Source organism: Pagrus major, chromosome 4 (genome assembly GCF_040436345.1).
Source record: "Pagrus major chromosome 4, Pma_NU_1.0".
Lineage (NCBI taxonomy): Eukaryota > Metazoa > Chordata > Actinopteri > Spariformes > Sparidae > Pagrus > Pagrus major.
The window spans coordinates 7,151,030-7,164,195 of NC_133218.1; the positions used below are offsets into that span (position 1 = coordinate 7,151,030).

The 13,166-nt window shown below is 41.8% G+C and overlaps 1 protein-coding gene across 1 annotated transcript in view; it reads right to left on the reverse strand.

Moving 5' to 3' along the window:
- Positions 1 to 2,614: 2,614 nt before the first annotated feature.
- The window catches only part of igf1rb (insulin-like growth factor 1b receptor), a 45,930-nt gene continuing 35,378 nt past the window's right edge, over positions 2,615 to 13,166 (reverse strand). The window contains exons 9-21 of the mRNA XM_073464350.1: positions 12,786 to 12,953; positions 12,478 to 12,685; positions 11,160 to 11,464; positions 10,816 to 10,949; positions 9,543 to 9,702; positions 9,337 to 9,436; positions 8,928 to 8,998; positions 8,615 to 8,844; positions 8,415 to 8,522; positions 7,512 to 7,674; positions 6,900 to 7,029; positions 6,621 to 6,755; positions 2,615 to 5,275 (exon numbers count right to left, since the gene is read on the reverse strand). Of these exons, the coding sequence (XP_073320451.1) occupies positions 4,750 to 5,275; positions 6,621 to 6,755; positions 6,900 to 7,029; positions 7,512 to 7,674; positions 8,415 to 8,522; positions 8,615 to 8,844; positions 8,928 to 8,998; positions 9,337 to 9,436; positions 9,543 to 9,702; positions 10,816 to 10,949; positions 11,160 to 11,464; positions 12,478 to 12,685; positions 12,786 to 12,953 (2,438 nt within the window). The 3' untranslated portion in view covers positions 2,615 to 4,749. The remainder of the gene's footprint in view (positions 5,276 to 6,620; positions 6,756 to 6,899; positions 7,030 to 7,511; positions 7,675 to 8,414; positions 8,523 to 8,614; positions 8,845 to 8,927; positions 8,999 to 9,336; positions 9,437 to 9,542; positions 9,703 to 10,815; positions 10,950 to 11,159; positions 11,465 to 12,477; positions 12,686 to 12,785; positions 12,954 to 13,166) is intronic.

Below are 13,166 nucleotides of genomic sequence, written 5' to 3' on the forward strand. Positions count from 1 at the left end.
TTCCCTCTAAGTGCTACTCCACACTCACTCATTACTGATGAGAAACAAAGAGCTTCCAGTAAGAAAGTTAAAGCCCGTTTGAGAATGTGGGAATGCAGTTTATCTGTCGGTCTATTCATCCTTACACAGGAGGGAGAATTGGAAACGTCATTAACTGTTAACATGTCTTATTATTTTCACCGTACCAAAAAATAGAAATAGTAAGCACTGACAAAATGTCAAGCTGCCACAAACAACTGACGAATCCCATAACGCCCCTCTATACACATGTACTTGCAGTCTCGTATATAGGTGCATCCAATTCCATCCCTTATGGGTCAAAATGTTCAAACAAGATACGGTAACTGCATTTTTTCTTTCAGAAACATGACTGAAGCCGAGAAAGACTCAACCTGTTTCAGTTAGTAACTCACTTTCTGTTAAAGACAGCATGGTACTCCTTATAATGATGAAAACAAAATGTAACAGGTCATATATGGATTTTGAAAGGTAGGGACTGACACCTTCTGGCAGCCTCAGGTTGTGCCTCTCATGTATTATGATTACATTCAGAGTTAAGCATCCAATTTTTCTATTTGAGAAATTCAGAAGGTTGTTCAACAAACCTAATTTATCTCCTGAAGGTATTTTTCCAAAACCCCCGAAGGCCCTTTTAACCACCTAGATGAAGAAATATTCAGTCTGCTGTGTCTGCAGCCAGAAATGTCATGACCAAATGTGGACAAAGTTTTATCATCAGGCATATCTGTATCTATGTCACATTGTATTTTTCATATTTCCATACAGCGTAATGGATATTCTTCTTTTCTTGTACAAAAGGAAGCATGAGATATATCATTTCAATCTAACTGGGCAGGAAAATTAGTCCCAACTTGGGTAAATGGGTTTTAAAAAAAGGAAGATTTTTGCCATCCAAGTGGTTGGAAGAGTCCTCAGAAAGAAAGAAAGAAAGAAAAGAGGAAGAAAACTCATTCAAATCTCAAATGTAATGGCAAAACATGAGAGGCACAAACTAGAGCAAGACCTGTGGAGCGAGGCCTGTAGGTCTGAGGAGCCGAAAAGAAAACAAATAACCAAGCACTAACTTGGTTTTCTTCATTCATCATGTACCTGTGTCCTCCCACTCTCCCCCCAGTCAGGATGGTTTGGTTTGTGGTTTGAATTTGACCATGTTAACAGCACTCAGTAAGGTCGTCATTACAGCCGAACAAACAGAGATGAGATGTTTTTCTGTACATGTAAATAGATCGAAAAAAAAGAAGTGAGGTAGATGGATGGTTGAAGGGATAACAAAACCTTCCCCCCAAAAGGGCAAAAGAACATCAAAATATCAGAAGGAAAAAAAAGACTTGTGGGGAATTTGTACAGTGATTTACACTTCATAAAAAAATAACATAAATAAGCAAACATCTGGGCTGGGAATCTAAACACTTTGAGGTGAATGAGCCTTAAATATCAATTCCACGTGGTCCGCTCTGATCATACTCCTCTTCATATATTTCTGTGTTGTGTTTCTTCTGTAAACCTCACGCAATCTGCACCACTTCCAGTTCTCCCATTTATATTCAGTATTTTAACAAAAGAACACATTCAGAATAAGAGAAGAGCCTCAAGAGCATTTCATCCTCTTCCTCCCTCAGTTGTGAAATCTTATTTTTCCCAAAGCATTAAAAAAAATCTTTCAGTGCTGTCAGACAATTTTACTTATTTCTCAACCCAATTAAACGTCAGCAATCATCTACAAAGACATGTTAATATGTTGGAAAAAGATAAATAATGTGGATGACTAGCAGCATACTGAAAAAAAAACACCCTTGATTCAAGAGAGAAGTTGATGAGCAGAAAAGTGAATTCATCCTACAGACAGGTTTTTGCCAAGGCCTTCAGAAAAATACGATGTCAAAGTTCACTGCTGCATGAAATAAATTTGATTTTGCATTTAATTTGTACCGTGAAGACAGTGTTATTACACGCCACAAACGTGTGGAAACCTGAAACTGACGGCATTTAATAAAAGGTTATCAGACAAGTAAACATTGAATTCATCAATAAATACAACGGTTAGCTGAATACATAAAATAGAGAGAGAAAAGAAATATAAAGCTTTATAGTTCCTTAAATGTAATTTTACTCCTCTACTCTTTCATTCCAATATTTCATTTTTTAAGGTTTTTGTTTTCCTAATTCATTTTGCTCTTGGCCCACATTTAATCATCATTATCTGCGCTCTACTTTCCCCGGACAGTTCCCATTCTCCTTATATGACAATATTGGCATGTCCGTGTATAATCAGGTAAACCACTAGTCCAAGGTTTGTACCTGTGTGTATCCCTACCTGGCTTCAGCTAACTTTCATTATGACGTTATGCTAACAAAGTTAGCAGGCTTTTATCCTTATCCTTAAGTGCTCGTCTCTCGTCTTTAGTGAAAATAAGTCCTGGACTTTGTGTTGTGTTATCCTTGATATTTTGCAGCAGCATGTAATTCAATTACTCTTTTTCTCGAAGCAAACACATTTAACTAGATAACTAAAATGCTTTACCTACTTATGCAAAAGTTTATACAATAATGCTACAGCAGTATGCAGCACCATATATAGATGATTAACATTACATGCACCCGCTGGTGTGCTCCTGTATGATTAAAGTTAGCTTCAGCTAGGTATCTAGCTAAAAGCGCCCTAGTTAAATGGGGCGGATAGGGAAAAGACACATTAAATGTGCGCCAAGACCCACCCAAAAAAAGGAAAAGCCTTATGTATTTTTATAAAAACTGATTGGAGGTACAAGGAAGTAAAGTTTTACATTTCTTTTTAAGCTCCATATTAATTAACTAACAATATGATTTATTAATGCATCCAATTATATTTAAACTAGTCTGATAACCTTTTAAAACATTTTTGTCAGTATTAGGACTCCATACAATGAGTGTAAGGACCCCTCCACAACTGGAAAACCCTCTTCTGGTTTTCAGACTTGGACACACTTCTCTTTTTTAATGATCGAGGAAAGTGAAATAACAGGGAGACATAGAATCAGAGAGAAGAACACACACACACACACACACACACACACACACACACACACACACACACACACACACACAGACACACACACACACCAGGTTGAATGTCTCAAGGTATGACAGCACAAAAAAAGGATAAAGAAAAGGAAAGTAGAGAAGGATTTAACTTTTCTCTTTGACCTGAGATTTAGTTGGGACTCAGCAGTGACACCTGACCTCTGAGTCTACACCCAAGAGATCAGAGGTCGAGGCGTCCCGAGAGAACACGAGAGCATCGACGGTTACTGGTACCATCACTGTCCTCTAGTCGGATGGGAGGGGAAGTTACCGGTGTTTCAAAACACAAGGCAAATTGTCGTACCTTTACGCAAACACGGAAACGAAACCAGCTCCAGATACACTTTACACAAGTACAAGCATTAAAAAAATGGACTGTAGTGGAAACGTTCGTAGATCCAACCTGAAGGACTTTTTTCTCTTTTTATATATAGATATTAACTATATTACAACCACAAGAGAAATAAGGAATAGCAGCTTCTTTCTGTACATGATGAATGTCTCCAACTGTATAAAAGTTAGAAAAGTGACACAAACAACTGGTGCGTACATAAATGCTCTGCCCACGTAGAGATGTTGTAAATGTTGGAGACTAATGACTAGTCTAAAAAAATACCTGTTTGTATACAACAACAAGGACGCCTCTGAACTCGGAGCAAACCCCGTTATAGATATAGTGTTTATTTTCCTCTTTATGCCCTTCCCTCCGCAGTCCTTGCTTCAAGGTTTTCTTTTTTTTGCTTCTTTATTGACTAGATTTGGCGTTTAAACCGTAACGGAACAGCACTTTGTGAGAGGATGTGGCTCAATTTCAGATAAACTGATGTAACCAAGGTCCATGACTCTAACTTGATCAAGTACAGTGTCTATAGATATCAAACAGAAAGAGAGGAGTAGTGTAGGACTGTAGAGGGAAGTTAATATCCCTTTGATCGTAGAGTTTAAGAATGGCGTGGTGGCAGATCAAAGTGCTTCTTTTGTTGCTCGCATTTTCAATCCGGTTTGTTGGAGAATTACAGGGAAAGAGGGATTTTTGACAAAAAGTACAATTTTGGCAACAAGTTTGGCAGATTTGACCTTTTCTCCCTCTGGTTGTTTGTTTCAGCGGATTGGTTGTTGGCCCGGCATTACGCTGACACCCAGCCTGCAGAGCAACAAGCGACGGAGACCCTTCTGAAGTACTTTTTCATTAGATATGCTTAACAGTTTCACCATAATGCCCGCCCAAAAGCGACCAAAACGCTGGTCATTTATAAAGGCCTACACATTTCGTTTTCCCGTTTTGGAAATACATATAAAAAAGTAACAAACAACAATTTATAAAATAACTTCAGCCATAAAGAGAGAGAGAGAGAGAGAGAGAGAGAGATCTCCCATGAATGATTTATAATTTTTTTCTTTCTTTTACGGTTTGAACCAGCTGGTACAAACCAAAACTAGAATAATATGAAAAAAGTGTGTGGAGGTACAGCAGAAAAATGGACTCGGTGACAGTTTTCTCCACCTTCCTGTGAGTCTTTGCTGCTCACTGAGTAGCCTCACCCAGCCGGCTGACATGGTTTTGCTGTATATGGTTTAAAAAAAAGAAGAGGTCGCACCCACTGAGACATCAGGCTCTGCAGTGCAGCAGGTGGCAGGGTTTGCAGTCTGGTGGGTGTCTCCTTCCAATCAGCAGGCAGAGGACTGCGGGAGAGGCATGGCGCGTTCGTTTTTGCGTCCTCCGTTCATGTGCGCGTATGGCGGCAGTTCGTCCAGAGACGGCCGCACCGGGACGGCCGAGCTCGTCCCGAGCCCTGACCCTGCTGCAAGGCCCGCCCCTGACAGCCCATTCGCTGCCTGCTGACCAGAGGGCTGCTTGTCCATGGCAGCACTCGACGTACAGGGAGAGGAGGGGGAGCTGGGCGCTAACGATGGGGCAGGAGGAGCCTCTGAGCTCGGGGAGGGTGGGGTCTGTTGGGGGACAGGGGTTTGCTGTGGTTGTGTGGAAGAAGGAGGGTCCAGAGGAACTTCGTCCATATCGTCCATCTTTTCCAGGTGGAGCTGCGGAGCGTCGGGTGGCTTGTTATCGGCGCTGTAGAAGAAACTGGCCTCTTTGAAAGAAGGCTCCAGCTCGTCCTTTATGCTGCTGATGATCTCCACGAAGGCTGGACGCATCTTAGGGTTGTACTGCCAACACATTCGCATTAGCTCGAACCTACACACACACACACACACACACACACACACAAACAAACACACACACACACACACACACACACACACACACACACACACACACACACACACACACAGGGTTAGCTCAGTCTGCATCAACATGCCCTCCTGTAGTAATGACTCTATCCAGAGGAACTTTGCCTTCCTACTGACAAGCCAATATTTACTTTAGCCAAATGTTTGCTTTCTGTTGCTAAAACGGCTGCATGTAACCCCCCTGTGTCTTGTTTGTGAAGCACAGAGCTGATGTTGCCTTCACCAGGCTCCAGCAGCTGGTGCAGCAAGCTCTACATCAAGCCTGTGTCTGACAAGTCTGACATACCAAGATGGCAACCTTTATGTTACATCAAATGTACCAAATACTTCCTTTGACATGAATTCAGTCCTTTCAAATGAAGAGAAGCTTTCATGCACATGTGTTATGCTCTTTGTTTTCACAGTACTAGCAGTGACAAAGCTTCAAGTTTATTATCTATACCAAATGTAGTCGCAATATTTCATCTGTAATTTAAAATTTTACAATTCTTGACTGTGCTATAAGTTAGTTTTTATTGCTGAAGTGTGACGACAGCGAGCAAGACTAACAACATTAATTTCTTGCTGAGAGTTAGACGAGAAAATTAATTTCATATCTGCACGCTAACTATGTAGCTACACCAAGCAGCTGTAAGTTAAGCTTATCACAAAGAATGGAAATAGGGGGACAAAAAAATAGCCTGATTCTGTCCAAAGGTATTTGTGCAAAGCAATCTGGCTGCTTGCTGTAGCTTCAGAGTTATCGATCATGTCATCTGACTCTAGCGTATTTCTTAAAATGTCAAACTCCTCCTTTAAGGATGAATAAACTGCTTACTAAGGATACTGTGTATGCTCACTGACATACATATAATTGACATATAATTTATGCCATACGACACTTTAAAATATCAAACAACAAAGTACTACATTCCTTAAGAATATGTTTTTTTTTCTTTTAGAGGAACCTTTAAAAGAACCCTGTGCCTGCACATGTGTTCTCCTCATGACTTCACCATCTGAAGCTTCCTCAATGTTTTGTGGTTGGTGGCCAAATTTGTCTGCCATGCGCTCAACTCCTTTGATGGGGATTAACACTCGGTCTGTTTCATATTAAAAGCACACACATCCTGGAGCACACAGTGACGAACAGAGCAGAGCAGTCAGCGAGCAGTGTCGTAAGGAAATCCCGATTACTCTGCTCCTGCTTCACCATTTGTGTGAGTATTTAACTAGCAAGTAGCAAAAACAGGCAGACAGACAGGAAGCTGATTTGTAGGTAGAAATGTGCAAATGTGCTGGTGTCTTACAGCATGTCGGGACAGTTCTGTGGTTTCTCCAGCAGCCCTCCCTCCATGACGAAGCGGAGCACCTGCTCATTGGACAGACCTTGGTAGGGCTGTTCTGCAAGAGTGGCAATCTCCCATAATACAACCCCGAACGACCTACACAGAGGAAGAGATGGAGGGAGTTCAGTCAGTGTGTCGTTCATTTATCACTACCACACTCTAAACATATTTGTGGAGGTGGTAAACACAGAAAAATAAGCCCCCATGTGTGTTTGTTTGTGTTCGAGTGCACCTTCTTACCAGACATCAGAGTTGGTGGTGAAGACTCCGTCCTTCAGAGACTCTGGTGACATCCAGCGGACGGGGAGCAAACCCTTGCCACCTTTGCGGTAGTAATCTGTCTCATAGATGTCTCTGGTCATGCCAAAGTCTACACACACACACACACACACACACACACACACATATAGGCACACAATGGAAGGAAATGAAGCATTGACAAATTCTATAAAAACACAAAGCATTAGATGAATTTGGTTCCATTTTCAAAAGCTGAACCAAATGTAGGGTATAAATGTCTTCAGACTTCTTGTTTTTGTGTGGTACCATATATTCCACAGGATGGCGCTCTTTACTGAGCGTACAGGCCTGGGCACATTACTACAGTAACTATAATTCCTGACAGATCACTCTATACTGGTGCTACAGCCTTTAAAAATGTTAACTTAAGTTCAGCTCTGAATCTGTGGATGAAAACATGTTGGCAGAACTACACTGCAGCTACCCTAAAGGCAGGAAGGTCAACAAGCAAATTAATCATTTGACTTTTCCACCTAATGAACAGGCTCCTAACTCCCTGCCACTCCCACTACGCAGCCGACCGTGGCCTCTGTCACTCTTACAGTCATTTACCTCCTATCTTTACGGTGAAGTCCTCAGCCACCATGCAGTTCCTGGCTGCCAGATCTCTGTGGACAAACTTGTTGGCGTTGAGGTAAGCCATGCCGTCTGCAATCTGCCCGGCCATCTGAAGCATCTTCTTCAGAGGAGGGAGCGACAGGCTCGACCACTGCTGCTGCAGACGGACAGACACACAAATGTGAGTGAGTAAGTCCTCAGAAGAAGAAAAAGGTCCTGTAGCTGAGCCACAAGTTATGGCTTCCCTTACAGTTTATACTGCAGTTATCTTGAATAATAGCATGCTCTTATTTTGAAATAAAGGCAACATGAGTAGAGAGCTGAAGCCAGGATAATCACTCATCCACTGGCTGAGTGCTGATCAGATGATTGCAGATATAAGGGGTAGGACTGTTGTGAAGCCTCCCACAATGCACTACGGCAAGAGATTGATGCAGATGAGTCTGATTTTGATTTTGTTTTTGTTCCTGCATTGCTATTTATGTAATTTTGTTCTGTATAGCTTATTGTTTCCACACTATAACCTAAAAAAAATCTCTTTCCTTTCCTTTTTTGTTGTGTTGTACATGACAATTAACTCTATTGTGAAAATGTGATTGTTATAATTACATCAATAGTAAAATCTACATCTTCTCATCTAAAAGCATCATACACTGAAGAAAAAAGGAGTAGTTTGTATCTGCAAATGGGTTAGAATATCTTAGTCACGATGCATCAGACTGTGAGTAAGGACTTAATGCTCAGACACCAGCTGCTAGTAAATTTTAAGTCAACTTTTAAGGTTTAATAAAATCCAGACTTGTATCACATCATCAACCATTAAATCAAGCCAACTCAGCTATCTTTGTCTGGAACAGGGACCTGGTGGGCAGGAGCAGGGTAAAAGTCAGCAGGTACCTCTTTAGGTCGGAGGGAGCGCAAGTAGCTCTTCAGGTCTCCTCGTGTCATCAGCTCCATGATGACCAGAGTGGGTTGGCCCTGAGAAACCACTCCCAGGAGACGGACCTGCGCCAGACGAAGCACAAGCACATCACCATGAAACAAGAATCAACTCAGACCCTTCTTTTGTTTTATCTTCTTAATGTGTGTGTCCATACCACGTGGTGACAGTTGAACTCCTTCATGACGGACGCTTCATTGAGAAACTCTATCCTCTCCCTCATGCTGGCCGTCTCGTTGACGGTCTTGATGGCGACGCGGGTCTCTGGTTCATCTTTGACCACGCCCTTTGCCAAGCCTTCGTACACCATGCCGAAGGAGCCCTGGCCGAGCTCACGACTCAGGGCGATCTTCTCCCGTGCCACCTCCCACTCATCTGGTACATACACTGCACAGATCACATAAGATATTAATTAAGATCCGGCATTACAGCAACAATAAATCGGTGCGCTACATTTCTCACACACTCACTTTCTGCAGCGCTGAAGTACTCTGGGTTGACTGAGGCGTACAGGACTCCATTTCCAAGCCGGTCGCTGTTCCTGACAGACACAACAACAAAAGTGTTTACAGACACACAAACACACCACATCGATGCATACTTTTGGGATCTGCATGACATATAATCATTCATATGACAGTTTCAAAGACGATGACAAATGCAGTACTGAGGCAATTCTGTTCATAAGTCTCATAGGGTTGGAGCAATTCAGAACACTGATTTAAGATTAAAAAAATCAACAGAATTAATTTTGTTTGAGTTGGCTCAGGTTAGGTGGACTAATTTTATATTACTGCATCTTTTGTTTTTGCTCTGTATTGCATACAGTAATAAAACAACAGCTGTGCACTTATATTTACAGTAGACAGAAACACACACCTTTTTCTGTTGAGAACCACCAACATTGAACCCAACAGGCAGATGAGGAGAATGATGGCGATGGGAACGAAGATCATAGCATAGAGGACGTTTTCATATCCTGTTGGGTGAAAACACTTTGGTCACTTTAAATATTACATTAAACATTGTTTCTGTGCTGTCAAAAAAATGGATGTAGAGGACTGCTGCAGTCTGATGTTTCTTACGTTCAGCCACATAGAGATCCAGAATGTGCGTCCAGGAGCCGTTGCCGGCCAGTGAAGTGGCTCTCACTCTCACAGAGTAGTTTCCTGGACTGAGGTTGGACAGCCGAACGCCCCGCTGGGTCTGATACATCTGAGCAGAGACACATTCGTGCTTCTCCGCCTGATAGACACACACAGAGAAAACAAAGCATGTTACAGACTGAAACGTACAAATCCAAATCCAAAAGAGAATCCAAGACCTGCTGTGTCTCATCTTTATGTTGCAATTAGCAGTAAAGACAGGATTTACAGAGCTTGACTCACCCTCCTTCATGTAAATAATAGGGTTTACTGTTTGGTCAGTGGGTCAGTTGAATGGTCAATATGTGCTTGCAAGGCCAATGTTAACACTAAACAATTAGCAATGTGGTTTCTCTGTTTCAATGGTTGCATTTCTGATACAAGACTACTGTTTACAGGGATCATCTTTTCTGCACAAACTGTGTCTTTTTCTTTGAGTTCAAAAGTGTTCCTTTAAAATTAGCATGTACAATTTTAGCATTACATTTTGAAGGCTGAAATGTGATGTATCATTTTTGAAACCGCTTTTGCCAGGGGTCATTCATCTGTAAAACTACTACAATGATCTTACTAATAAGTATGGCCTCAACAATAAAACATTCTCATTACATAGTGTGAAGACACTATGACATACACAAAAAATAAAAACACAAACGAAGAACATTGCAAAGGCAAAAGTCAGAGATCAAGGGATTAATTTGGTACCTTTTCTTTGAACGGTTCTACTTCTACTCTTTTCTCAATATATATTTGAGCCAGTAATCTACATTTGCCATTTATGCCTTTGTTACAACTAGTCTGCTCTAAATGAAGGGATTAAGTGCTTGCTGTGTCTCCTGAAAAACACTGAGATCTCAGCTCACCTAACATAATGTCAACTTCAATATTAATGTTGTTTTCATAATTGCAATAAAAAAAAAGAAAGGAAACAATATTACAATGGATAGTAACTTGTAATTAATGTATCAACTAGGTACCTTTTTACTTTTACTTGAGTAGGTTACTTAAATGGTAATTCTCAGTTTTATGAGTCATTTCTTATAGAAGTAATTGTATTTTACTTGAGTTTAATTTTACCCAACACCACACAGCGCAAATAAACAAACTCTTACAAAGAGGTCTACATAAAATGATTTTTAATTATTTTTTAGTTCTTGTAAGAAACAGCAGGTCCACAGTGTGGTGGCAGGTTGATGCACATCAGTCGTCTCACCTCAGAAGCCAGTTTAAACTTGATCTCATACATGAGGATGAGTCCGTTGGGGTGATGTGGCTCTGGCCAACGCAGAAACACCCAGTCCTCGTGGCCTTCCCAGGTCACCTGGCCAGGTATGTCATCAGCCTTTTCTGGAGAACCGCAGGGAGAACAGGTTACCATGGTGATCACAGAGGCAATAACCTTGTGTATTTAGTTTATTCTTCAACATCTCCAGCTTCAACATTCTCCAGCTACCATCAGCGCTTCAGCAGAAATACACACCAGGATACCCGACACTACAGCGCAAATGAGACGTTAACTAGCATGTACTGTATTTGTAAACAGGTCACTTCTCTAACCTGCCGGCTTGGTTCTGGAGAAGACGAACTCTGCGGCGCTGCAGCGTTGGACCTGTCGATTGCAGGCGTGAATGTCTATGCGGTAGACTGTGAATGGCTGCAGGCCAGTGATCTGCAGCTCACGCTCCGTCACCGACTGCTCCGCGAACTCAAACTCTCTTTCCACCGGCTCCACTTCAGTGATGCTGCTGTTACCAGCGGCTTGGAGAGGAGGGACAGTGCTGCTGTTGGCGTGCAGTCGGTTGCGGCGTGGGTGAGTGGAGTTGGCTATTCCAAAGAGATCTCTGCGGCGACGATCTGGTGGCCTGGAGAAGAAGAGGAGAAAGTTGGGAGTTTGAGTGAGTATGGAAACATCAAAATTCGACAAAGAAAATCGAAATACAATTAGTTACTGGGAGTTCATGTTCCTCCCCTAAATGCTAGAAGGGAAATCTGGAGAAAAAAAAACATGGCAAAAGGAAAATCAAAATATAACAGCAACAAAGAGACTGCAGATGTTTTGTGTACAAAAGTTGATGAAGCACAACGTATGACCGTCACAAGGAGGTATTGTTTCAACCTTTTGGGTTTCATCTTGATCCCAGAGCTATTGGAAATCCTTCCACACTCAATCTTCAGTCTAAAACTGATCTGGTTGTTTTTTTAAAACAGCATGGATGAAACTTGGTGGACAAATTTTAAACAGACCTTACAACAGCTGGTGGATTTGGTAGGTATTGAATTGAAGCAGTTACATGGCAATATGCTATATACCACACCCAAGTTGTTCCTTAAGCATTTGTATTCAATTTCATGATGTTTGGCTGAATGGGAGACCTCAGTGACCTCAGTAGAAAAGACAGGTTTGGCCATGTGCACCAGGTTGTGTTGTATAAGTTTTTACTGATTTCTTTTAAGTTATGTTTCTCTTTATACATATCCATATATACTTTATGCATGTGTGTGTGTAGAGACAAAGATAGATAATGTGATGCAGATGTCTGAGTTGTGAAGCAGCTGGCTGACTCCCTAAATCAAGCAGCAGTCAAAACATAATGTAGAAAAAAGGTAGACAGAAATGTATATAGAATTTTACAATGAGGAAGAGTTTGAACTACCAGCATAACTTTATAATGGCCAAAAACTTAAGATACTTACTGATCTGCATTCAAATTATCAGAAAAATGACCCTCAGGTATAACAGAAATATTACACATTAACAGCAGCTCAAAAAGCGTATCTTCTTTTGAGATCATCATCATTTTGTTAAAATAAGAAGTTAAAAGCTGCCAGTTCACACCTGTGCCTCACAACAAAGCAGTGATGATGAGTCTCGTACCTTGGTGTAAAAATGGAGTTGTGCAGGAAATTTTCAAAGACTTTTCGGTAGGAGGCGTCAGCAGCTTCGGCCTCCAGGTCCTCCACTGATTTGGGACAAGGGCAACAGGGGCCTTTCTCTGGCCCATCGGTGTCTGGCTTAGTGGGCTTGGTGTCCTCTTCCTGGTCTCCCACACCGATGGCAGCGATCCTTATGGGGATCTTCAGCTCTGGAAGAGGAAGTAGAGGATGTGATTAATGACAGGTGTGCTCAACAACTGGCAATAAAGCTGAATTTTTAAGTTGTGTATGTGATGTGTGTATGTGTACCTTTAGAGCAGTAGTTGTGCTGATACAGCTCTCGGTCTTCAGCCTGTTGCTGCCATCTGACCAGATAGTAAGTCTGGTTTCCATTTGGTGAGACAGGGGGCGACCAACGCACCACCAGCTGAGTGGACGAGTTCGAGTACGCTCGCACATCCTGAGGCATGGAGGGCGCTGAAAGACAGACAAAAAAACTATACAATTCTGATCTCAGAGTAACTCTGTGGCTGCTCGACAGAGTAAACCTGATTTCTAAGAACTTGTAGGAAACGCTTCTCCCCCTCAGGCGGGGAAACACAGTCTTGCATTGCAGATGTGATTCTCTGACATCACGGCACTGCAACGACTTCACAGTGCAGCTGGATTTATTTAAAGCAGTCTTCCATT